Below are 25,765 nucleotides of genomic sequence, written 5' to 3'. Positions count from 1 at the left end.
GGGGTGTTTAGTTAGTTTGTTGTGGCTTCAGTCAGTGTATCGCTTGCAGGTGATGCCAGGACTAGATAAGAGGTCGCCGATCCCTCCGCGCTGTCTAGACCAGCTTGTGACTCAACCAGAGGAACTGGACTGAGCACAATTTACAGCAGGTTTTTGCCCCCGAGATAGTAAATGACCACTGGCCGAGTCCTGCTACATAACCGAGGGGGAGAGCACCGCAGATGGAGGGGGGGGGTGATAAGACAACCGAGCCTCCAGGCTTCAATTCAGGCAGGCCAACTTGATACAGTTTGAACAGGACAAACAACATATCCAGCGCAACTGCATGAATATTTGTTTTAGTTTTTAAACGCTTTGAATCTGCTCCTCAAATCGGCCACTGTCCTGCAGAAGCTTTATTGTTGCACGTGTCCCAAATCAGAAATGACCCGCTGTCTTGAGGAGTAACGATCTGTTGCAGCGTCGGATCTGGACAGTGAATTTGACTTTGTCGCCATCAGAGCGGTGGAAAACAAAATGTAATTATAGCTCTGTGGAATCAGTTCGTTTCTCGTCTTAGTTTTGCAATAAAATATGGACAGTTGTTGTTAATGGCAGAGCTGCATTTTTAAATAAATTACGATATTGGCTTGCAAATGCAAAAAAAAGTGAGAGTAGGTAAAAAAAAGAAAAAAGAAAAATGCGCCTGCACAAACATTGGTCATCCAGACACGTAATATATGTATTCAGCTTTTTTATTTTTTTTTATCAGTTATTAATCCCTTTACGAATCGCTTTCCTAACAATAAATAATATAACAATAATTTACTTTGTGTTCGAGAAGCTCAAACAACCTGCCCTTAAGATAAAGTATTTTACAACACGAATAATTTGCAGATTATCATGCTCTGACCTTAAGACAAAGAGTCAACGGGACTCGACAACGCAATAAATGTATCAAAAAAATTCTCATGTTGAAGAAACAAGACACAATATGATCACAATGAAACCGCAGAATGTCCATCTGCTTCGACATGGAAATGTTTCCAATTTTCAGAGGGAAGGTTTGCTGTATATATCCATCAGGAGGTCTTCTGTACATCTGCTTTCTCCGTATCATGCAACAATTGTTCTGCTTTAGTTTTTTTGTCAATGAAAGCTCCACAAAAAAAATAACTCGGAGTCATCGGTGCTTTCTTGGTTCCATCTCCTCCATGTCACAAAGAAAAACAAAAATCTCCTCTCTGTAGTTTGGGCGATGTGATGAGCTGGTCACATGCAAGGGGACCGGGATCATGCTGCAACTGTCCTTGCAGGAGAGGGGGACCGACAGGTCTGAGGGGCCCCGTTTCACGTCTCCACCGGGCTGGGTACCATACTGTTGGGGGTGTCCGGTAACTGAGAGGACAAAGAAGTCACGTCGCTGCCCGAGGAGTTCCCGAGAGAGCCCGATTCAGAGAAAGACACCTAAAGAGACAGAAATGCGTCAGAAAATGCGACATATTCAGGCTTTTATTTTGAAAGGTATTCCTTCAAAACACAGCGTCCCTGTCTTTGCTGATGTGAAGACACAATGTTGGCATGCATGTGTGCATCTATGTAACTACATCCTAATACTGTTTGTGCACATGTGAGCACCAAATTTCTTTGCGAGCGTGCATGCAAAATGGCTGATAAATAGACTGATAGGACTAAGTCATGGGTCTGCAGTGCATGCATGTCTCTGTGTGCACATGTAGCTCAGTCTGTGCTGAATACACACACACACACACACACACACACCAGTTGTTGGAAGGCTGGCTGGTCCAGGTCGCTCTGCAGGGCGAACTCACTCAGGGCTTTCCATGGAGGCTGGTAGGTCTGAACCTCCACTGGGTTCCCCTGCACGGCGCTCTCATGACGGATAGGACTCCCGGCCACAAGAGGTGTCCCTGTGAGACCCTGCAGGTTCTGACAAAATCATTTTTTTTTAAAAAAAAAAGCACAGCATTAGCATTGTGTGTGTCATGCAAGAAAGCATATGTCACCTTTGAAAGCACTGAAAACTCCCTAGTCCTCATGACACATACACGTTTTCCAAATTTCCTTTACCTCCAAGTTTCCTCAAAGATTTATCTATGGTCTCAGATGGAGACATGTTTCCCATGATGCAGACATAGCCTGGTTGCAGAGGATGTTTTAATCTTTCAGGTTAAGCAACTGAAGCCAAAGCAGTTGATCCATTATTTATTGACCTTAAGTTTGAATACAGAAAAGCACTGGAGCCAACAGGAGCGGCTGTGTTGTGGCTTAATATAAGTTAAGTATTAAAAAATAAAGATTATAAATGAGTAAAATTACAGTGATTAACATTATAGGGAAAAGAGGAGTAATCACAGGGCAAACAGCTACCAATTTAAAAAAACATTTTTTTTTTTAGAAAACAATTAAGCCAGAAAGTTATTTAGTTCAGATGAGTTGCATCTTTTCACTCTGCATCTTAATAGAATTTAAAAACAGAAATATGACAGGGTGAATTGAGTCAACATGTACCTTGGTCATGGTTTTAAATAAACAAAGGCGAAAAGAAGAAAAATCGTAGAGATCAAGTGGCCAAACTTACGAAGATGCTTACAGTCTTATCACTGTGGTGCTGCTGCTGGAGCTGCTTCATCAGGATGGACTTCTTCTTGTCTTTGCAGCGCTTGTTCTGGAACCAGACCCGGATCACCCTGGGGCTCAGGCCGGTCATCTCCACCAGCTGCTCCTTCATCAGCGCGTCCGGCCTCGGGTTGGCGTTGTAGCAGGTCCGCAACGTGTGCAGCTGCTTCTCGTTCAGCACCGTCCGGACCCGGGTCGTCTTCTCAGACTGCTTGTGGACGTGGTTCCGATGCGGGGCCTGCCGCACCGTGACCGGGTCTGCAGAGGACGGAGGAGGAGGGGGGGAAAGCGTCTGTCAGAAAGTGTAGAAAGGCCTCAGAAAGCCTTTTGGATTTTGAAACAAGTCAGCAGCCCATTAATCTCAATCTGCACTGTCTTGCCTTTGATGCCTCTTGGATATTTTGTGTTATGCAATAATAGCAATTTATCAGCCTGACATTTTTTTTTAGAAATGTCTGCAAGAGGGGGAAAAACATAACTGTCTTTAGAAAGTTCCTATGACAACAAAAAAAGCTTTGTATATTTACATCTAACGTGAAAATAAGAACGAATACTGGTGCGTAATTTACTGAGGTGAAAGACAGTCATTTCAGAATTTCAGCTACTTTCATAACTTATGTTTACTTTTTTGTTATTATATATAGGCTAATCCTTAACTGTATAGACTTTTCTTTTTTCCCAGCAATCTGTATTTTCAGCTCAGTTGGTCTGAAAGGTTGAGAAACGCAGTGGGAATGTGACCTCCCTCCTGCAGCTGTCACCGCTGCAGGCCTGTGTGACACCGCGCTGAGGTGTGTGAGGTATTTTGAATCGAGCGCTTTAAAGCAGGAAGTTGGTGAACATTATTCACACATTTGCTTTGTTCTCCTTCTGATGGAAGGAGCCCTCAGGATGACAGCTCTGCCCACACACACACACACACACACACACACACACACACACACACACCGTCGAGACTCAAATACCAGATTATTCAGATAATGGTAACAGAGCAGGTTAACGCTAATGAGATCAATTATGAAATTAGCCCAAAGAAAGGTCGCAGCACACACTTTGCACACACACACACCGAGCCCGTCACACACAAACAAATTATCTGGATGTTAAAGAAGGATAGAAAAAATACTAATGCATGACTTTTCCTTTCATTTTTCTAAACTAAAGCAGTTTTTTCCAACAAAAAATGTACTTTATATGAGTTAAATTTACTATAAAATATGAGAATTGTTTGCATAAATTTCTTTATCGACAGGCCTTTTATTTAGAAATAAATTGCCGACGATTCCTGTGTCCTAAATAAATAAATACAGGTAGTAGTAATAGTAATAGTAATAATAATAATAATAATATTCCGACCTGCCAGGTGCAGCGGTCTGTTGGAGTGGATGTGTCCGGGGCTGATGGGGCTTCCTGCGGAGTTCCTCTCCAGCAGCAGGCTGTGGTCCGCCCGGCACAGCAGCTCGTCTTCCCGCAGGGAGAACTCGTCCCCCGGCAGCAGCTGCCTGCTGCACACCGAGCACCGGAAACACTCGATGTGGTACACGTTATCCCGAGCTCTCATCACCAAGTCGCTGCTGCTGAATCCCAGGTTGCATTTTGCGCATTTTATTCCAAACAGCCTGGGAAATGTAGGGGGGGAAGGAAAGTCAAAGAATTAAAAATCTTGGGGGAAATGTGAGAAATCACAACGAGGAAAACTGTCGGCTGATCTAAATGCTGTTATGCTATAATATCTTTTTAATTTTAATAGATGTCATAATACGGTTGAGTGTATTTTCTTATACTTTGTGCAGTAAATATGTGTTACAAAGGTCTTCTGTTTTTTGCGCATTTTTTTAAGCCCAAACTCCTACTTTTTAAATTAGGTTTGCCCTCTTCTGAAATAAATTCTTATTCTATTTAAATACATTAAACTTTACACTCAGCGTTATTTAATATAATACAAGCTAAACAGGATATATTTCCAAACTCCTACCTTACATAATCTCTTTTGCAATATGTTTTGCCGTCCCGGACGAAACAAGTGCAGGTCTCATCCAGGTACTGGCTGCACTCTGCACACTTCAGGCAGGCTGCATGCCACTCCAGGTCGGGAGAGACTCTCAGTATGTACTGGTCATGGATCTGACTTCCACATCCTACACACATCGCGAATCCTGGCTTCTCTGCAAAGAGCCCGCAGCATTGTAACCACACACTAATAACGCATCCAAATAGACACAGTATCACAACAAAAACCCTGCAGCATTTACACTGTGTATTTTACATGTTAAAGTCCAGCTGGTGTGTCTCAGCTTTGCAGTGCATTCCTTTATTTTGCAGACTGGACAAGTCATGATGTTATGTAACAGATGAAGAAGCAAAACACTGAATTGTTCCATTTCTAAAAACAATCACAGCCAAAGAAATGCTACCACACGGAAATGCATCATTAAGAAATTAACTTTACCAATCGCTGCACAGCTGAATATATCATGTAGCCCATAATACCACCGCGACGAAAAACCAAATCTGCCACTTTAAACTCCAGCGAGCAGTTTCGCTTACTTACTTTTGGAATGATCCCCCATATCACCCAAGAAAGAAGAGCTGAAAATAATATCCACCATACAGGACGGATAAAGGGGCTTGTGGTAGATGCAGAAAAGATGTGAGGAGATGACTGGCCCTTCGGCTGCCTCCCTGATAACGTGTGTCTCTCTGGACTGGGAGGGTACGAGGGTGGGGGTGGGTGGTGGGTTGAGGGCGAGGAGGCTGCGGGGTCCCACACGCTGCTGCTCTGACGTCATGACGCCGACACCGGACTCTCCAATCGCCTTTCTGCATCTCTGTCCCAACCTGTGATAAATAAATAAATAAAGCCAGTGTGTGTTTATGTGTCAAAAGCTTAAGAATGCAGATGTTCAGATTTTGTTTAATCAAATAAAAAATAAAAAATCAGAAATGTTCATGTTTTAACGACAAAATGGAGCCATTTCCATCCGGTTTTTAAGATGTACATGAATTTCATGATGGTGATAATCATCATCATCACCATCATCATCATCATCGATGTACTAAAAAAAATGTGGCAAAGCCTCTGTAAAACTATTAACCACAAAAAAATCCAGATTTGTTTAGTTAATCTAGCCTAAAAGTTGTATTTCTTGGTCACACAATGAGGCAATAACTGATTATTATCAGGGTATTATTTGGTCCATACACAGGATCACATGATTACATGCGTAAACTGTATGTTAAACTGTCCTGCACATATTCACACAGATAAGAAAGAACTTTCTGTCTTGCTCCCCTGAAGCAGGATTTTAATTTCGCATCTATTAATGTTTTGATTTAAGCTGATCTGTATATCTTGGTCAAACATCAAACCTATTTCCATTTCATGATGGGAAAATGATAATATTTGAGACCCCAAGAGTTGCATTGTTGGTCTTTAACTTGGAGGCACATTTTTTTTTGTTGTTTCTTAATTTAAAAAGGGAGCCCACAATGATTCATCCTTGCAGTAATTTCATTATTTATTTTTTTATTTGTTGGTCATAAGTTCAGCAGGATATGAGGACATCTGAAAAGCCTCCTCTCCTTTCTGGTTGCCCATCTACTCGAGAACAAGGCCATCTATTGGTGGAAAAGCAGAACTACATTTGCCAGAGAAGGGGAGATGAGAAATGCTGAGCACACAGGAGACTGGACTTTAACTCAATCTTGAATCTATAATCTTCTATCCATAGACTAGGCCTATATGAAAACTAAATATCTTAACTAAACTTCCATATTGCAATTATATAAAATTGAAGTCTTCATGGGAATAATATAAAAAGCCATTGTTCAGAAAAATAAATGTATGAGTATCAAATTTGGGTCCAACAATTAGATTTACAAACATTGTATTGTTTAGATAACCTACATCCAATTGTCAATTTCCATTGACAGGTCGGTGTGTTTGCAGAGGAGCGAACAATACAGACAGTTGCATAATGCCAATGTTTGCTGTGTCTGTTCAAACATGTTTTTCCTCCTGTATGTTTTCAGTAGAGTTTGTTAGACCAAATAAATAAAGCGTCCTCCACTCTTCTCTGTCAATCATTGCTGCAGGAGCAGTTTGAAGGAGCTGCTGCAGTGGTCACTTGTGATGTTGGGCAGCATCTCAAGCAAGGACAGAGGTTCTTATAGAAACATCAGGGATTTTTTGTTTTGCTTTTTAGCCTGTTTGCTTTTTGGTTTACTGCTGATGTCTGGTGTCTGTTTATTCAAGATATAGAGCAGATTTTTTTTCTGCATCTCTCTCCTCCCTTTTCCCTCCTCTTGCAGCCTCAGGTGAAACCAACACACTCAGACAGAGGGACCGCAAAAGCAACTCATTCCGTAATGAGTCTTATTTTGAAAGCCACAAACCAGATGTGCTCCTTCTGTTTAAAACAGTGTCTTGATTGGTTCGGGGCTGGCAACTTTAGTTTGCTCACGAGCTGAGCTGACAGCATCGGTGTATAAGAGGAGGAGTTTGGGGGAAAATGGTGAGTAGAAATATATGAATGCATTCAGTCAGTTGTGTGTGTTAATGTGGTTATATTGCTTTAATAGTAAGGTGATGTTAACTACCAGCTTGGCTGTGGGTTTGTGGGGTCAAATCAGGGTCACATCAGGATACACAATGGGGGATTTATCCCTCAACGCTGTCTACAGGTGAGGCGCAAACTGTGGTTACTGTGTAAAAAGCAGCCACTTTTTTTCTTAGAACAACAAATTGCGAGTGCATTGCATTGCTGCCAAACAAAATATTTTAGGCAAGATTGATTTCCCAACTTCCAGACAACAGATTTATTATGAATATTAATTATTAATTATTAATATTATTAATATATTAGTGAGGACATTGCTGCAGTCCACTAACCAACATATTAGTCTACAACTGGGGTCAGATATACATTTTTTATTTTATTTTAATTTGATTTTATTTATTTTTATTTTATTTTATTTTATTTTATTTTATTTTATTTTATTTTATTTTAATTTGATTTTATTTTAATTTAATTTAATTTAATTTTATTTATTTATCTATTTATTCATCTATCTTTTTTTATTTAATCAACTCTTATCATAGATTTACAGTCTGGTGTTAAGGAAATTTCTTTTGGGACCTGCTTTGTTAGCTGGCTGGTGTAGCTTCATGTTTTTGCACGTGTTTGAGGACAGGGTCACTACAGTATGTTTAGTGTAGTATTCCTGCCATATCAGACCTGCTGTAGGAAATGCTTCTGGCCTTTGACACGGTTGGGTCTATACTGACACTTCATTGTCATTAAACCATGAAACAAACACGACCAATGACCTCAATTCAGGTTGTTGGCTGTCATACCAAGCACTACAAGTGAAGTGACGTCATAGTCGCCTATAAGGTAACATTATTTTGTGCTTTATCTTGTTTTTTTATACTTGCAGACATATAAAATGTTTCCTACAGGCCAGTCTCCTCCAGAGCAGCACCCTAACCGACAACCTGCCCTGTATTACACTGAATGCATCACTGCTGCCAGCAAGATGGGAGAAGTCTCATGTCTGATAGCAACTGTGTAAAGGTAAGCCTGCAGTATTTTTGGTTTGCCCAAACTGGTTCATTCAAGGGCACTGGTGATCAAAGGCATGCTGTACATCCTGTATCTCCTGCCTGTGTTAACACAGGCTCTTGTATGTTTTTTCAAATCAAAAATAGCTTAGAGTGACAGTGTTTGATGTGGAAAGTGATCCATCATTGCAGAAATGAAGCGACCTGGCAGAGCGTTCAAGAGTGCACAAACAAAAAGGGATACCTGAGCTATAATTAGACCACAGCTGATATGAAGGTAGTGAGTTCAGTTAGGATGCATGAACTGCCATAAGGTCGTTTGTTAAATGGCAGGAAGTGCTTTTATTTTCTCTCGGGCAAGGTGCCTAAGAAGATCAGGTCAAAGGGATCAAAAAGATACAAGTGGCACAACATGATTCTTAATGTGTGTGTGTGTGTGTGTGTGTGTGTGTGTGTGTGTGTGTGTTTCTACGTTGATTTTTTAATCAGAAGAGAATTAGAATTAGTGGTATACTGTTGGTTCCCACCAGATTAAGATGATTAAGAGGAATTTAATTGATTTTAGCAATTCAAAATCAGTTAAACGTCGCACACATCTGTGCTGGAGGCTCTGCTATTGGAAAGCTTTGCCACCTGTCAGTGGCAAAAAGGTGAACATTCCCTTTCACAAACTTTTCTTTCAAAACTAAACGTTAAAATTAATGTCACAGAGATGAAGACTGTATATTTTTGTAAGTGTAAAGGTTGTCAAGGCTATCTTTTTACAGCTGTTAACCTTAATCCTGGCTCAGAAATATGGGACATAGAAATCCCTTTTACTCTGTCTATTTATTGTTCGTATTAAATCTAATTCAACATTTAAAAAATACAGTTCCAAATATTAAAAGTTTGCTGTATATCATGAGTTTATAAAAGTTGTAAAAGCTGTCGGCTACTGAAATTTGTCTGCTCAAAATCAAATTGAGTGAATCCAGACTCCCTCCCAGAAGAATAATCCTCTGTAATTCATAGAGCAAAGTGTTTGGGCATGCATACAGAATCAGATATTGTATTATGCATATTGGATTTTAACTATTATATCTCAATGTTCTAATGCATCTAAAAGTTTTTTTTTCTTTTTAATGAGTGACTACTTCATCCTGTATTCTGCGATAGTTCAATATAACTGTCAGCTTCTACATCTAATGGCATTTCAATTGAATTAGGATGCATTAAACTAAATCTTAGGTATTTTTTAATACGGCTCATATTGATCTTTATAAGCTTTACAAGGTGCAGTTTGTGGTTGATTCGATGTGACTGACTCACTTACATCAGTCACTTGAAATTGTACCACAGGTATGGTGTTTCTCAGAGTGGTATCGTATTCGAGCTACTTTTATTTCTTATTGTAAAAGCGGCTCGAACAAAAAAGAAATATGTTGCTGATATTTTTAAAACCAGGCTGAGCATTACCTCTTTTATGCTTTTACGTAACCCTTTCACCCTGTCCTCAGAGAGCTCATTATAACCATTACTTTACCTTTTATAGTCTCAGTCACTGTCACTAAAGCTCTGCGAGAGCTTTGTAAGCTTAAACATGTTGTGGTTGCCTTTACAGAATCTCCTCCCCAGAGTGTCTGCTAAGCTGGACGTGGCTACTATTTCAGACATCAGTGAGGTCAAATCCCAAGTCACTTTTGTCAGGAGCGTGCGTGCTGGTGAGCCTCTTGTGATAAATGCAGTAAGCCATGTAAACAATGAAAATGTAAAGAGCACTGAGGAAAGGCACACCGACCAAGCTGATGCTGTTTGCTTGAGGGTTCTTTGTAGCAAATTTGCATCTCTGTCTTTGCTGCTCTCCCCTCAAGGATAAGTTAGAAACCAATATTATGATAACTCAGATTAATTCTGTAGAAGCATGCGTTAAGTGTGGGGCACTTAATCATTCAAACCTTTGGCAAAGTTTTGATCACAATGTTGTGCCTTATTTATGAACGCTGTATAGCAGCCTGCAGAGAGGAATAAAATATTGAATGTAGACTAAATTATCACATGCGCTCATTGTTCTGCTGATGCCGCAGGTCAGGGGTTAAGTTTACGAGTGTTTCATGTGTGTGTATTCAATACAGAGTGACAGGAAACGTCACGTGCAGCGTTATTGTTTGTGACCTGTTAATGACGGCGAGATCAAGCCCAGCCATCCTAGCTGTCACTCCAGCATAAAAGCCTCCCTGAAGAATCTCTAATCACAATTTGATGGGGCCCATTAACCTCATGAAATATATATGTGTGACTGAAATCATCCACTTAAACTTTGGCAAGAGCAAAATGTTCTTGTTTGGAATTCGGGGGGGGGCTCTCCTGGGCTGCATTACTGAACTTTTCACAGTGACTCGTTGTCTCTTGAATGTTTTAGGGTTCTATGGCACTTTGCCTTTATTGTCAGACCTATAAGTAATTTACTGTGCAGATTCCTTCGAAGTCCCCGGGCTTGATTCAGTTGAAGTTGTGCCAATTTCTTTATGTCCACTGGAGCATCTTTATTTTTTAAGGAAAAAAAAGGATGAAGTGCTGCTATTGAGTCGGGTAGTGACGTTTTGTTTTGTAGCTGTTATTTTTTTCAAATAATTCTTCGGTGAAAACAGACTGATCCTTTTTAAAGTTGTACAGCTTAACAATGTGCCATGGATTTTTTAAAATTTATTCAAATATTTTGGTAATCATTTCAATTCCAGCTGGTTATGTCCTTAATTAAGATGATTTTTAAAAACATGTACAATATATGGACACTTACTTTTGACATGCCTCTTTTTAGTTCAGTTTAGTTTGTTTGCACAAAGGATAATAACAAAAGTAAGTAACAAAAAACATTGAAAAGATCATGAGAGGCACAAAGGCACAAACTCCCAAAGGGCTTACAGTAAAACCTCCCCGCTAGGATTTACAATTTATTCTAATACACTGAATATTTGATATATACTAATAAAATGAGACTAAAATAAGGAAAGACACACAATAATTGTCTAGCTGTTGTGTAATTAAGATATCAAAAGCCACACTCCAGGGTACTGTATGGTGTATGTTTTTGATTTATTTAGTAAGATTCCCCACCCTCTTCATGATGGCTCCAGCAGAACTCTATATCTGATATTTGGAGATACAATATGGCAAACCTTTTTCAGGGTATCGTAAGTGTATTCAATTTTGGATATGCAACATACTTCATATTTCTTCCCAATACTGAGCCAACTAGTTTTTGTTGTTTTTATCATGTCCATCATATCAAATTTGGAAAACCTTTTTGAGGCCAAGTTTTTGAGGCCAAGTGACCTATCAGGCCTATTAGTGTTAAAGGAGCACATTGTAGCATGTGCAGTTTAGTGTGTATTTGTACCTGAAGTTGCAACAGAAAGAGTTCATGCAGTGTTTTGTGGTCCCGGTGGAAATCAAAGCTTAAACCTCGCGGCGGCTGACCTTCATGTCTTTGTGTTTATTTAAGATGAGGCCTGAAGAGCTCTGACAACTCCAAACTGCTGTGTGAGCTGGCTGGTAAACTGAAGGCTGCAGGTATTTTGTTTTCATACACGTGTGCTGTGTCAATATCTTCCTATACGCGTGTGAGGGCGTGTGCTTTCTGCATGATTTTTTTTCCTGTGCACTCACTTGCCTGCACATGAGAGAAAGAGGGAGTTTTATGACATCATCGCCTCTATTAAAATGCAGTGAGAGCTTCTAGAGCTGCTGTAGCGTCTGGCTTCGTCTCCAGTGAGATGCAGGTCAGCCAGACGGGAAGGATTGTTGCTCCTGGAAGTCGTTAATCACATGCACGCTTTGTTTGTTTGTCTCTCAGCACAGGGTCCATAAATATTGTATTTTGATCAATTAAAAAACTGAAAACTTGAAAACAAAACTTAATCATATAACTGATTTAAATTATTTATTTGTAACTTGGATTCAAAATCAGAGATATACTTTGCTTTATAAAATAATCCAATCTGAACACTGTTAAATGACAAAAAAAGACAAATCATAACATATAGCCTACTTTATCACATCTGAATCATACTTGCAAAAACACAGAAATTTCTTGAATAATGCACCAATATATCCTATAAAACTGTTTATAAGCATTACTATAGCAGTGTTCTTCATGTTTTATAGTCACCTCATAAGTATGATCATGAGACACCAAAGGCATGTGCCATTGGGCTAATTCCTGCACACCGTATGTAGCACCATTTATTCTTTTTTTTTTTTAAAGATATGTTTTTGGGCATTTTTGTCTTTAATGGATAGGACAGCCAAGTATGAAAGGGGGAGAGAGAGAGGGGGATGACATGCAGCAAAGGACCACAGACTGGATTCGAACCCCGGCCGCTGCGGCAACAGCCTTGTATGTGGGGCGCCTGCTCTACCACTAAACCACCGACGCCCCAGCACCATTTATTCTAAAATCACTGAGACTGTATATGTCTGTATTATTCTGCAGTATAATATTGTGATTACTTTAATTTTACCACATTTGAATGAGTTGATTTTTTGACTCCTGCAAAGCATCATTTGACCATCTTGAAATGTATTTAACGGCTGATTTAAAGCTCTGAATGATTTACCAGAGCCAATAGTGAGTTAGATTTAAGTGCTTTGACACAACTCTTATGTCCACAGTCAGCCAAAAGTGAAATTAATACAAGCACTCAAGTTAAAAGATAATAAAAATGTGTTGATAGATACCTCCTTAGATCCCTTGGTGATGACCTTAAAGACAAATATGGTGAAAATGGACCAAAACGTTTTTACCTTTAATACATAATGACAGTGTATTTAACACAAAATAATTATTATAAATCAAGAGCAGTGATGGTACATCTGCATGCACAGTTATTTATTTTGTGACAGACTCCTCAAAAATGCGTCAGCGAGAAGAAAAAAAAATCACATCCTCATGCATGCAAGGCCATTCTGAGAGGGGAACCATGTTGCTGATTTATAATTCATAATTCTTCTGAGTTAATGCAGTATTCACATGATAATTAGTATTAATTTTTGATTGCTGCCTCAGGGCAGCTCTGCATTGTTAGGCTGGAGAACCTGTGCCATTATTACCTTATCAGTGTAACTGTCAGCCGCCTCTTTTATTTTACAAATGTGCATCTTGTATTTTATTATCAGCCGCTCTCATCAGCGCAGAGCGGCCGTCTTGTTGCTTATCAGCAGCTTTAACAAGAGGCTGTGTCAGGAGGGGAGCATCTCTGTTTGGACCAATCAAAACAATGCTATCACCTCAAGTGTGACGCCTCTGAGCACACTGAAACAGGTCGTCTGTAAGGAATTCTGTTCACTGAAAACAAATATCCATAATCTCCAGTTAATCAGTTTTAATAGTAACAGATGGATATTTATTAGCCAGAATTGCATGTACAGTTAATTATAGTTTTTGTTTAACTCATTTAAATTTAATGGCATGGTTTGAAGCAGAAAAGCTCACATATTTGTTTCAGGGGGTGGAAAATACAAATGGAAGACTGTACAATATAATACAGTCCATACGCAGATTACAAAACAATGGGCCCCTGGTTTGCAGTTCGTTTGCATCCCTTTGTGGACATTTTGAGTCTCTTCCTGCTACCTGTTAATTTGAGCAACATATTGCATGTGAAGGCTAGTGGGTCCCTGACACATTGGGCCCCTGGACCTGTGCCCAGTTGGCCCATTCAGTAATTCATCCATGACGCAATCTGATGTAACAGTTGTTAGGATTTCCTGTTGTTTTATTAACGTACTTGTAAATACAGGCATTCTTGTCATTTTAAACAAAAATCTCATTTAGTCTCTTGTCATGAACTTTGCATGAACTCATTTCTTTAAAACTTTATTCTTATGGTTTTTAATTCGCTGAAGGAGAGCTGAAACAATTAGTCTATTTAAAGATAAGTCAACTGATTGAAAGTGAATCTGCAGCTATTTAATAACTGATTCATCATTTGATGATTATTCTCTGGTTCCAGCTTCTGAAATGTGAGAATCTGGTGCTTTTCTTTGTCATGTATTAAATACCTTTTTAAGTAAATTTAGTCCATAAGCTATTTGAATCTGTTTTTGGCTCTATTGCATGATAAGATGAACATGATCTGATCTATTGTCGTCAAATATTACTGCAATAAACTTGGCCAAGACACAAAGTGCATTGAAGCACTGAAAAGGTTCTATGTAAGTAGTTAATCCAGTGTACAAAAAGAGGATAATTGGCTGGAGAATAATAATTTTTCACACTTTTCTGACCAAAAACATCATAGAGTAGGTATTGATAGTTGCAGCATCACCCTGAAGATTAAGCACTGACTGCACTCTCAGATGTACAACACCACCATAAGTGCTGCTGGGTAATTTAAAGTACAACAGTCCCAGCTTCAGTCTCGTGCCATGTGCTGCGCAGTGTTCTGCTGACCGACCAGCTGATTAATTCACTTGTGTCACAATCTGCCTGTTTTGTACAGCACTCATGTTCTCACACCTGAGGGAAGCTTTGCTGTGTGAAGGAAGAGGTTTCAGCATCACTTTGGGGTATTTTATTAACAGGACAGCAGGTGCACGACTCCCTGACCCGCTCCCTCCACCAGCTGTGTGTGTGTGTGTGTGTCTGTGCCAGTGTGTGTGAGCATGTGGAGACCAAATGGCAGACAAGCAGAGCTCTGGGAAAACTGACCGAGCCTGGCAAATCGACTGGTGACTCTGGTGAACCAAAAGCTGCCTGCTGCTGCCTCAGTTGGCTCCTTTCCAGAGGAAACTTTGGAGAGCTGTTTGTATGCAGCTGGATACTGGAGGCAAAGGGGTGTGCTTTTTTTTGTTTCTGTCTCTCAAGTGAAAAAAAAAGGCCCCCTAGATTGACAGCGCCTTTCATACTGTATTATCCGGCCTGGCTTTTAACTCCAGGAGAACTGTGTTCACAAATTGATGCTCTGCTCCTTTGGGGCTGTAGCTGAAACATTAAATTGTACTGAAATATTCATATGTGAGTGCATTTAGCTGAGAGCAATTGATGTGCGACTCCCCAGAGGCCAGATGGAAATGTTGCAGGGCCCCAGCACGCGCTGGCAGACCGACCTGAGCTCTGGCCGGGACAGTGATTGTGATTTAGCTGAGGCCACTGACTCAGACTAAGTTGGAGGCTACTGGATTTGGGACAGCTGATATCAGTGTCTGCCCTGGTGGCGGAGACACTGCAAAATATCTGGTTGTGCCACAAGCCAGTTGGCAACTTGAAGGTTATCAAGGAATTTACAGAATTTAAAAAAATATGGGGTAGGTAGAAAAAAGCAATTTATGAGCCCATCCCCCTCTTGAAATAAAAAAAACACTGTTACAAAAACACCAATAAGTAATTTAAGCTTTTCAACAGAACATTTCAACATTTCCGGGATGGTCGTCAGTTAGTTTTAAATTGATACATTACACCATAGAGCATTTATTCCCTCAATAAAAACACAGACGTGGGCTTTGTTTTAGAAAAATAAAATAAAATAAAATATAAAATAAAGTAAAATAATTACATTTAATACATTTACATCATAAATTGTGGCACAAAAATTCACCAGAATGCAGAAAATTAAGTGTTTGATGCCTAAAATGTTCTGATGGAGGATCCCTCACCCCTCATGTTCTACATCCTTGCATTATACATTCAGATATTTTGTGAATATCAATGACTCCATTAAAATGTTAATGTTGTAAGTATTTTTATTGAAGTAATTCTTTTCTATTAATATTTCTACATCTGTTAATTAAATGCAGGAGCTCTACACTGCAGTTAGTATCTCAGGAGCAGTTCAGCATCAGGCTCAAGTGAAAGACAGTCATGTCAATTGCATCACAAAAAACTGACAGAAAATTGTGTTTTATGTTCTACCACCACTGTATTTTATTTATTCCTTCATAAATATATATACTGTACATATACAGTGTATTCAGCTATAAATATAGCATGAGCTTTTCACAAGAGCAAAGTCAAAATTCTTATTTAATTCAAAGGTTTGTGTTTGGAACAGTAAACAAACAGTCAGCCTGAGATTGAGAAAAGCATGAATTATTTGTTCACTTTTGGAATGAAGATTAGTTTTAAAGTGTTTAAATCATTAATTTTCACTGACTCTGTATGCACTTACATCTTAAAGCTTCGTTAAATGTAAATGTTTGGTCAAGATGTTTATGTATTTGCAGCAGAAGCAAAAGATATGTGCGCAGCTTCAATAGGATTTAGAAAAATGTTGAATCTGTGGCAGACATTTCCCTGAAGAGTCGAGCTCTTTACTCTGAAATGTTTGCTAATTTACCCTTAATGTAGCAAGTCATGCATAACTACATACTTACATGTTGAACTGCTGAATTAATTTCGATGTTGTGCAGATTATTTTATTCAGTTCTTTGGAGCACACAGTGATGTAGCATCTCCTCTCCCAGAGGACCATCTCAGTTGTGTCCTCATGTTTATCCCATGACGAGTTCTGCGTACGTCTTCTTCTGATTGTTTGTAATATATGCACGGGCAACAAGAAAAATTATCAGTGTTTTTTATTTTCTGCTCTTTGGAAAAAAAAAGTAGAAAAAGCCAGAGAACTTGACAATCAGCAAATCAGACTCAAGAATTTGTTGCTGTTCATGCTTTGTTAGTTTTTTTTATTAGCAAATTAAAAATGTGATTTTTCGTTCATTAAAATCTGATTTAATAATTAATATTATATCTCCAGAGGACTGACGTGATTGAGCTTGGTCACTCAGTGGGTCTTGTTTCCAGTTCCAGTTTGACCCACTTTTATCCCCGGTACCATAACAAGCGTCTGACGGGAGGGTACCCGAAGAAAAACTGTTTTATGTAAATGGAAAAAAAAAATCTTCTGTAGCCATGACAACAGTCTCCTGAGTGGATTTCTTCAACCAAGCGAACCTCTGGATCTTATGCACTTAAGAAATATGTTTCAAAAAGAGAACCTGAGAAGCTTTTTAAAGAATGATGTATAATTTATTTGTATTTTTCTCCTGCTTCAGAGCCTCCTGAAAGAGTGTCCTGTGTTCCTGTGTGCGACGTGTTCTGAATCTGTCAGACCGCAGCAGTAATGCAGTCATACTCCCCACATCTGTTGGTTCTCAATGAGATTGACTGTTTTTAACATATATCCAGCTGTTCTGTGCCATATTGCAGCTATCTAAATCTCTTCCACGCACTTGAAAAGAAGTTGCATTCAAAAACAAGAGCACTTAGGTGTTGAATCACTAAATGCTTCCCAGAGAGACAATTGAAATCTTTAAATTCTGTATATTAAAACCAGCTCATTCTAACGGTAAAATTATGTTAGATAATTCAGTTTTCTTCACCATATTTCAACTTTGGGGACTTACTGGCTTCTGGAGCCAGCCCCAAGTGGCCGCTCAAAGAACTGTAGTTTTTTGATATTCGTATGTTGGCTTCATTTTTCAGCCGTGATGAATGTAAGTCCAAAATTCATTCTCTTTTTAGCTCCATTTTTGGCTCCTACCAACTCTTTAGGCAGAGTGCGAAATACTTTATGACAGTCTTTGTCTTTATGAACCTTTCAAAAGATTTTTCACTTAAAGGACACGTGTTTAAGTCTTAGTGGCATCTAGTGGTGAGGTTGCAGAATGCAACCAAGTGAATATCTCTTTCCTCACCCCTCCCTCCCAGGTGTATAGTAGAACCTATGGTGGCCTTCACTTCAACATAAAAACACAATAAAGCCAGAGTTTGCTCCTTTCTGGGCTACTGTAGAAACAACATGGCAGACATTGTGGAGGATGAACCGCTCCCTAGATATGAAGGGCCCATTCTATAATGAAACACAATGAATCTCAATTTCAGGTGATTATACACTTATACAGTTATAAAAATAATATTTTGTTTCTGGCAATAGATCCATCTAAACTCTACTGACTGGTCTTTTAACTCCGACCTGCCATTACACCTTACTGTACAACTTGCAATCTCCAAAAGCAGCTCTTTCAAGGTTTAAATCAAGGTGAAATTAATACTTAATTCACTGACCCATGACATTACTTAGTACCACAGCCATGCTCTTTTCTCACAGTCCACACAGGCTGACATAGCTAGAGTATTTAAGGCGTCATATAGAAGTCATGTAGCTTGGCGGAATAAAGCGCCTTAAGTTTTTAAGATAACAAAAACAGCATACTTTGATTTAAGGCCTATCCTTCACTGGCTCCATAGGATTCTGTTGCAAAGTTTTTTAAGTGCAGTAGTCATATTCACTATCTCCTGTAGGTATACCTACAGATATATTGGCCTAAAACACAGTGAGATACAGCTTATAAAATAATAATCCATCTTTGTTGATGTCATTTTGATCTGTGCAGCCCTGTTAGAAAAGAAAGGACTCTTTCAGGGCACATTATTTTAATATGACCCACCAAACTGGGACCTCTGTGCTCTGTGTCTAAGAAAAATCATTTTGCAATGTTTGTGACAACAAAGTCATCCTCTAAATATTAAGGATTAACCCTGAGCTTCAGTAAATGTATGCATTCAATGAAATAAAATAATTAAATAATTCACATATTTAAGAAAGGACGGAAGGAAGTGGTCGCCTTATTGTACCTAAGAGTCAGTAGATGTTAATCAACAATGATCATGTAATGTTAATGCAGTTAAAGTGACTCCCTCTGTGCCATTATTAAAACATTTTAATTATTAAGTGTCTAATGGTCACTGTTAATTCACTTAGCTTCCTGTGAGCATGACAGGGACGTTACCTCTTGATTCGTCAGAGAGGTCCCAAAAGCAATTTACTTCTTAGCATGTCTCCTAAAGGTCTGCTCAGTGTCCCCGTCTGTCACAACTCAACACTTAACTCAGACTGACCTGGAATGATACGTATCGACAAATTGGGTTCATATGAATCATTAAGGCACACCTTTCATTCCTCCTGTAGTCATAGAGAGAAGGCATGCGGCATCATGTTTTGTTTACAGTTATCAGCAGTAATTAGTGTACAAATAATGTTGTGTCACCACTGGATGGTGCTGCTCAGGGTGGAGCTGGAAGCTGAAGCGTGTCTCATCTTTTACATGGCTGGTTGAGCTGGACGGGGCTCAGATTAGAGGCACAGCACCTCCACTTGAGACATTAATACCAAGACAGCTGTGACAGATAGAGGCAGAGCCACGTTTTGGCAACTGTATTCAACAGGATTCCTTTGTGTGTATCAAGAGCCAAGCAGATCATTATTTATTTACTCCTTCCATGGCATGCAATAAGCACTGTTGTTTTTGTAAACTAGATTGATGTTATGGGTGTAGTAATAGCTGGGCGGTTGCACATTCAGGTTATCAACTTACATGTTGGCTCTTAAAAAAATATTATGACAAAGTTGGCTGCTGAAGACAAAACCTGGTTTGTTGGGAAACTTTTCATTTAACTTACATGTTGGCTCTTAAAAAAATATTATGACACAGTTGGCTGCTGAAGACAAAACCTGGTTTGTTGGGAAACTTTTCATTTAAGGATCAGGTGGATTTTACATCATCAACCTTATTTGCTGTTGTTTCAGTACACCTCTACATTTTCCTGACTATGATTTTTAAAAATAAAATAGAAAGCTTGAAATCACAAACATGTTTCTGTACTGTGTGGAGTAACTTTATTCACTTGAACTGAAATTTGTTTTATTTTCATATATTCTTTTTTTCAAGTTGTTCCAAAGATGATTGAAGATTTTAACAAGTGATCATTAGTTAAACCAGATTTTAAATTCCTTTTTATTTAAATTTGAAACAATGACTTCCTGTTAGTGGCACGTAAACCTTCCTAATAACAATGCTGCTTCACATTTTGAATTTGAATTATTCTGTCACATTTAACATAAGTGCCTTATTAGATGCCACACATCTATGATTCTTTCATATGTAATTCAACATTTTTAATAAAGCTATTATTTGCAACAAACTGTTGCATTTGCTTTAACATTTTCTCTTATTTTTTATGATAGTTCAGTAGAAAACTGAGACAATAGACCCAAACTGTTTCCAGACTGTTGCCCACAGTAGCCGTCTATGCTATGCTCGTCTCACATAGCTCACTGATCCAGGTTCACATCAAGTTTAAACTAAGTCTTGTTTAATAAAATAACATTCTGGATTAGTTGATCTTGCACTCGTTTAGCCAAGTCTTCATATGTGGCAGACTGTATGCAGCCTCTTTACACAAAATGCTTCCAGTGTCATCCATCAGCATTTACTTGTGATAAGGGAAACCATGATGGACGTGGGGCTAGAGCGGTCTTGAGTTAAGACACTGTAGTTAATAGAAACCATTTTTTTAAAATCTAATTACAAGATGAATGCAACAACAAAAAAGAGAGGAAATTAAAATTTGGAAGGGAGCCGAGGTGTTATAGTTTTGTATTGTCCTTTAGTTTTTATTTGTATTTTGTTTTAAATTTTTGTTTTCAGTTCTGTTTAGTTTCAATTAGTTTCCATAATGTTTAAGTTTATTTTTTAATTTTATTACAAATGTGAAGTTTTGTTAAGTTTTTATTACTTTCAGTATTAGTTTAGTTTTTTTTTTAATTATAATACAGGGGATATTTGTCAGGGCCAAAATTAAAGAAGTAGCTATTACAGTACAAACACAACACTTTGTAAAAGTAATTGACTCACCCCAGTCTCAGTAAACATAAGCACCAATGCCTCCTCATGCTTGTTGTGTTAACAGATTTGACCAAATTGACAAAGACTAGAATTAAAGACATTTCCTTTGTATTTTGATTTTATTTTTGTTTGTTTTGTTAGTAGCCAATATTGTTCAGTTAGGGTTGTTTTTTTTTTTGAAAGTCTTTTTTTATTTTTTATTTCAGTTGATTGAAATATTTTTTTCACAACTAGATTTAGTTTTCAGTTTAGTTTTAGTTAACTATAACATCCTTGCAAGGGAGACATTGTATACATGTGTTTTAACTATTCTTTGTCACGTCTAAGGGCCTCCATATGCTGCTTGATTTCAACATGAAAACCTATTCTTGTATATAAACCTCTGAATTGCATATCTTAAAAAAAACACCTCTGTATGTTGTCACTATATTTGGTCCCTGTTTGGCACATTCTTTGCTCACATATCCATCATCGAGAGAAGAGGTTTTCCCAAGTCTTATTAATGTAAACACACCTGCTACACTTCCTAGAAAATTACATAGTCAGTGCCATAAATGAGGACATTAGCAGTTTGCACTGTAATTATCTTGGGATTAGGATGCAGTTCAGAGGCTGCACTAACCATTAGGCTATAAAATGCTGTAGTCTGATGTATTGTTTCCAATCACAAGTCCATAGTCATTTAAATTTAGTGTCAGTGCTTCACATCAGTTACTCAGGGGGACAAGTCTTCAGTTTGTCTCTCCAAAAAGAGCTGCAGACAGAATTCTTGTAAACTAGTACTAAAATTATTCTCCTCTACACTACAGCAGTATTTGTTATAGTCCTCTTAGCCCCCCATGTGTACTGTGTCATTTACAAATTAATTTTTAAAAGAGGCTGTTACAATTAATCCACATACCCAGCTCTGCAAATTAACTCTTTAGTTCTCGAACCTTAAAACACTTGTGTTGATGGCTTAATTGCAGCCATAATAGTTATTAACAATTAAAACAATCTCTGGATACTTGTAAACATTTGACAAGCAGCAAAATGGTACAGCAGTTTATCTTCTGAATTAATGATATGAGGGGGTAATTAGGGGCGCTGATACTTCTCATGACCCACTTACAATGACTCGGCCAATTAGCAGTTGTTGTGACAGGTTCCTTAATGTTAATAACATTAAATAATTTAGATTTTCCAAAACTGTATGCACAGAATAAGATGATGCTGATGAAATAATGTGTAGCAAGGAGGCTGTGAGAAGAACACAGGGCCCACTCACTTAACATGATGTATTATCGAGAGTCAGTAAAGTGAAAGCAGTTAAGGAAATACTAACTTTTATTTTTTCTATTTTCATTCAAATGACAACACCTGCATTTGGCAATAACTCCCTCCATATCAAGTTTACAAAAGTGTTTGTAAACATTAAAGTGCAAAGAATTTGCTTGCCATTTAGGGCACATATCTTTTAAAGGTTCATGCTACAAGCACTCCAATCTAGTTTCATGTGAATATTCCAGTCACTTACCTTTTTCATTTCATCCACACAAATATACCCTACTAATGTTTTTTGAACAAGTAAAACAAAAATGCTATTCAGTAAAATCTGATGAAGGTCCATGGTTTCAAATCAAACAAATAGGTGACAGAAAGGCAAAGGTAAAACAAAGTGGCTGTTTGTATAGTTAAGCCAGTCTTATGTACCCTGTGGCTGTTTAAACCAAGAACAGCATGATTTGTGTTTAAAGTCGATCATACAAATTAAAAAGAAACAAAATAATAACAAGTAAAATGCAATAGAAAACACTCCTTTAACTGCTTGAAATCCCAAGAACAGAGAACAGTGTCTTGGTTTGCAACACGGTTCAATTAAAGTTTTTGTTCAGTATAGGCTTGAATGGCCCCTTGCTGGTTTTAATTCATGTAAAGTTCAGTGCATTTAGGACCTATTCAAAGTGAGAATTCCTGATGAAGAATGTGTCCAAGAACACATTAGACTTCCCTTTACTGGGATGTTATAGTCGTTGTTGTGCTATTTCAGGGAATTTCTGATTTCAAAAATCCATCATTGAGGAACAGGGGAGGTTGGACAGTGTGGCAAAGGGCCCAAGAGTTTTTATTGTCATTTCTGCTATGACTTCTGAACACGTCAAGTTAAGGAGCATCAGTGTTAGCTGGAAGCTAAGGCTCAAGCTCGCTCTGGATTGGCTAAGATTGGATTTACACAGCGACAGAAAAATCCAATTTTTAAATCTTATGTGCCTCTCATGAGGTTTGACCCGCCACAAGAGTTCAGATATACGCCAAACAGGGTGGCAGTAAAAGAAGAGAAAAGACTTCTGTTTCTGTGTAAATGTAGCTTATGTATCAGGCATGTGCCCCAGAGGTGTGTCAGCTGGTCCCAGGAGCCGGTACTTCTCCTCCAGGGACGGCTCAGTGGTGCAGCCCTGCAGGTGAATCAGTGGCTTGGTCTGCAGCAGCACACAACCCCTTCCCCGTCCTCGTCTCTCCTCCTGATTCCTGCGGTTAAAGATGTTTATTCTGTTGTCCAGCTCAGGGCTGGCCTTTTCTGAACCAGTAGGGCTGGGAAGCTTAAGGTTGACAGGGTCCACTGCCAGGCCCTTTTGAGCAAGGCAGGAGTCCTCAGAGAGGGAAGAGAGTAGCTCCTGCACCACCATACTGGGGTCCCTGCAGGGGTCCTGGCCTGAGTAGGAAGGCGGGCAGCAGCGGTGGGTGCTGTAGCTCAGACTGAGGTCCTGAGCTGTGCTGCTGCTGCAGTCTGTCATAGATGAACCCGGGGTGTGGCTACTCAGGCTGTGGGGGCGGGCCGTCAGGCTGCCACTGGACCGTGATATGCTGGTTGAGGCGTCACTTACGGCGCTGCCCACCCGCTCCATAGCAAGCATCGGGTTTGACTGGATGGGATTTGGATTTGTGGGGAGGTGAACATCGATGGCTGCTGTGGTGATGACCCGCGCACCTAAACCAGAAGCTCCAGCATCTCGAAAGACATTGTATACATTTAGATCGTCAGACAGCACAGATAGAGCAAATCATTTCCTTACTTCAAACACAACAAGTGCATAAAAATGTTTAGTTCATTTCAACAAAATCTTAAAACCTGTGAATGGATTATGATGTTGTCTGTATATGGTATGAGACATAAATGTAAATTGAATTGTCCAGAATTTGGAGTGCGCAGTAACATCAGAGATGACTGTCATTTGTCCAGAATTAAGATTTTTTTTTTTAAGATATTTTTGAGGGCTTTTTTTTGCTTTTATTTGATGAGACAGATTTAGCGTGAAGGGGGGAGAGAGGTGGGGATGACATGCAGCAAGAGGCCATGGCCTGGAATCGAGCCCATGGCCACTGGAGCAAGGACACAGCCTTTATAGGTGGGGCAACTGTTTTACCAGGTGAGTTAGTGGGTGCCCCAGAATTTAGATTTTCATCTGGTAAAAGCCAGGCTGAATAAGATTTGAGTTTACATTTGAATATTTATCAAGACTTCCAGCTCCACAGATTCTATGTGCTATGGTGTAAGTTCATAACCTGCATGTATAAACAGTTTTGTCCTATGACTTAGTGGCCCTATAACCACACAAAAAGACTGTAGAGTCACACAGCCATACATAATTTTATTCAATTGTATGAAGTGGTATATAAAGTATTAAAGTCAGTGTTCATAGTCACTTACCACTGCTTGCTTCACTGTAGTATTGGCTGATGTAGTTGTTCATGTCATCACGTACAACTGGATCTAAATTAAAAAATAAATTAATAAAAAGATAAACACATAAAGGAACTATTATTATTATTTAATCAAAAAAGTTGTGAATAACAACATTGAAATGTGTTGCTATAGTGAGTGATTTTGTTGGATGTAATCTATAGAAAAAACTATATATCTATATAAAGAGGATGGCTAGCCTACATACAAATGCAGCAATGCAATGTGGAGCTTTCTCTGTCATCCCATCAAAATCATACCCCCATGAAAAAGCTTGAATGCAGATATTATTTCAACACCACAAACCTTCCAGTTTCTCTTCTATTTGCCCATAATCTGATTACTTAACTTATAAACACAAAAAACAAATGTATCAAATACTGTTTAGTCTTCATATTATTATTTATAATAAGAATACAGAGCAGACCATAAATAGGAAACAGGAAATGACTAGTCACATTAGGGTTTATGTGTGACTGCTAATACTCTGTGGGGCAGCGACTAATTGGATTTCATACCTTTTTGTCTGCAGGTCCATTTCAGTGTTAACCACACAAACTAGACTAAATGGAGAATATCTCTCATGTTTACAACATAATATTGACAGAGATGACTTCTGCCCCAGGCCACAGGTGCTTTATTGTCAAGTGGTCAGGATCACGCACTGCTATGCCGTGCATTAGCGCACCAGAAATAAACTGGGACAGAGACAGGGTGGGGTTGGTTTCAGAGAGGAGAGAAATGGGGGGAAATGAGTGAGAGAAAGAGCGGGTGGGAGCTCTTTGTTCAGACCCAGATCCCTCCAGTCTAGCGGGCCTCAGCGTGCGTGGTGAATGGCTGTGATCTGCTATGCTCCTCTGTTCGCTTGATTGGTCTTGAGCTCACTGTCCGCTGGCTGAGTGCGAACCCAGAGTACCCTGAGTGCTAGCCCCTGTCCCCCGGGACATGCTGCAGACTCTGATGGGTAATTTCATTTATTTTTCAGTCTAAAATATTAATCCCCGAGCCACCCCTGGAGAGGAAGCATTGCACTCACTAAAACAAGACTGAGACAATCACTCTACAATTAATAACACATGAGTCTTAAGAAAAAAGAATGGGCTGTCCAGCATGCATAAAAGGCTCTGCCCTTCTTTCTGTGACTGTCAAGTAACCAGGCTGTCATGTGTCTGTGGAAAAAGAGAGATGACATGCTGAGGTCCTTT

General features: G+C 39.0%; 2 protein-coding genes across 4 annotated transcripts in view; both read right to left on the bottom strand.

Moving 5' to 3' along the window:
- Positions 1-718: 718 nt before the first annotated feature.
- Positions 719-5,343, bottom strand: isl2b (ISL LIM homeobox 2b). Of its 3 annotated transcripts, none has more exons than XM_033634323.2 (6): positions 5,171-5,343; positions 4,595-4,784; positions 3,976-4,238; positions 2,582-2,877; positions 1,762-1,929; positions 719-1,446 (listed from the first exon to the last, which is right to left on the bottom strand). In XM_033634323.2, exons 1-6 carry the CDS (start codon positions 5,226-5,228, stop codon positions 1,330-1,332), a joined length of 1,092 nt encoding a protein of 363 aa, XP_033490214.1. In that variant the 5' UTR covers positions 5,229-5,343; the 3' UTR covers positions 719-1,329. The 3 variants fall into 3 exon arrangements, with proteins under 3 accessions (XP_033490214.1, XP_033490294.1, XP_078017041.1); XM_033634403.2 differs by having other exon boundaries at positions 2,594-2,877; positions 5,171-5,342; XM_078160915.1 differs by lacking the exon at positions 5,171-5,343 and having other exon boundaries at positions 4,600-4,750.
- Positions 5,344-22,147: 16,804 nt separating this feature from the next.
- LOC117265837 (transmembrane protein 266-like) overlaps positions 22,148-25,765 on the bottom strand; it is a 59,388-nt gene continuing 55,770 nt past the window's right edge. Inside the window, exons 10-11 of the mRNA XM_033640615.2 lie at positions 24,528-24,590; positions 22,148-23,828 (exon numbers count right to left, since the gene is read on the bottom strand). Of these exons, the coding sequence (XP_033496506.1) occupies positions 23,188-23,828; positions 24,528-24,590 (704 nt within the window). The 3' untranslated portion in view covers positions 22,148-23,187. The remainder of the gene's footprint in view (positions 23,829-24,527; positions 24,591-25,765) is intronic.

Source organism: Epinephelus lanceolatus, chromosome 2, assembly GCF_041903045.1.
Source record: "Epinephelus lanceolatus isolate andai-2023 chromosome 2, ASM4190304v1, whole genome shotgun sequence".
NCBI lineage: Eukaryota > Metazoa > Chordata > Actinopteri > Perciformes > Serranidae > Epinephelus > Epinephelus lanceolatus.
The sequence above is the reverse complement of the archived record's forward strand: the minus strand, read 5'-3'. Positions and strand labels throughout refer to the sequence as shown.

Coding starts and splice junctions, on each gene's coding strand:
- isl2b (XM_033634323.2), bottom strand. CDS start 5,228: ATGGTGGATATTATTTTCAGCTCTTCTTTCTTGGGTGATATGGGGGAT. Junction 2,878..3,975: donor CAGACCGCTGCACCTGGCAG/GTCGGAATATTA, acceptor CGTCCTCTGCAG/ACCCGGTCACGGTGCGGCAG. Junction 1,447..1,761: donor AGCCAGCCTTCCAACAACTG/GTGTGTGTGTGT, acceptor CTGTCTCTTTAG/GTGTCTTTCTCTGAATCGGG.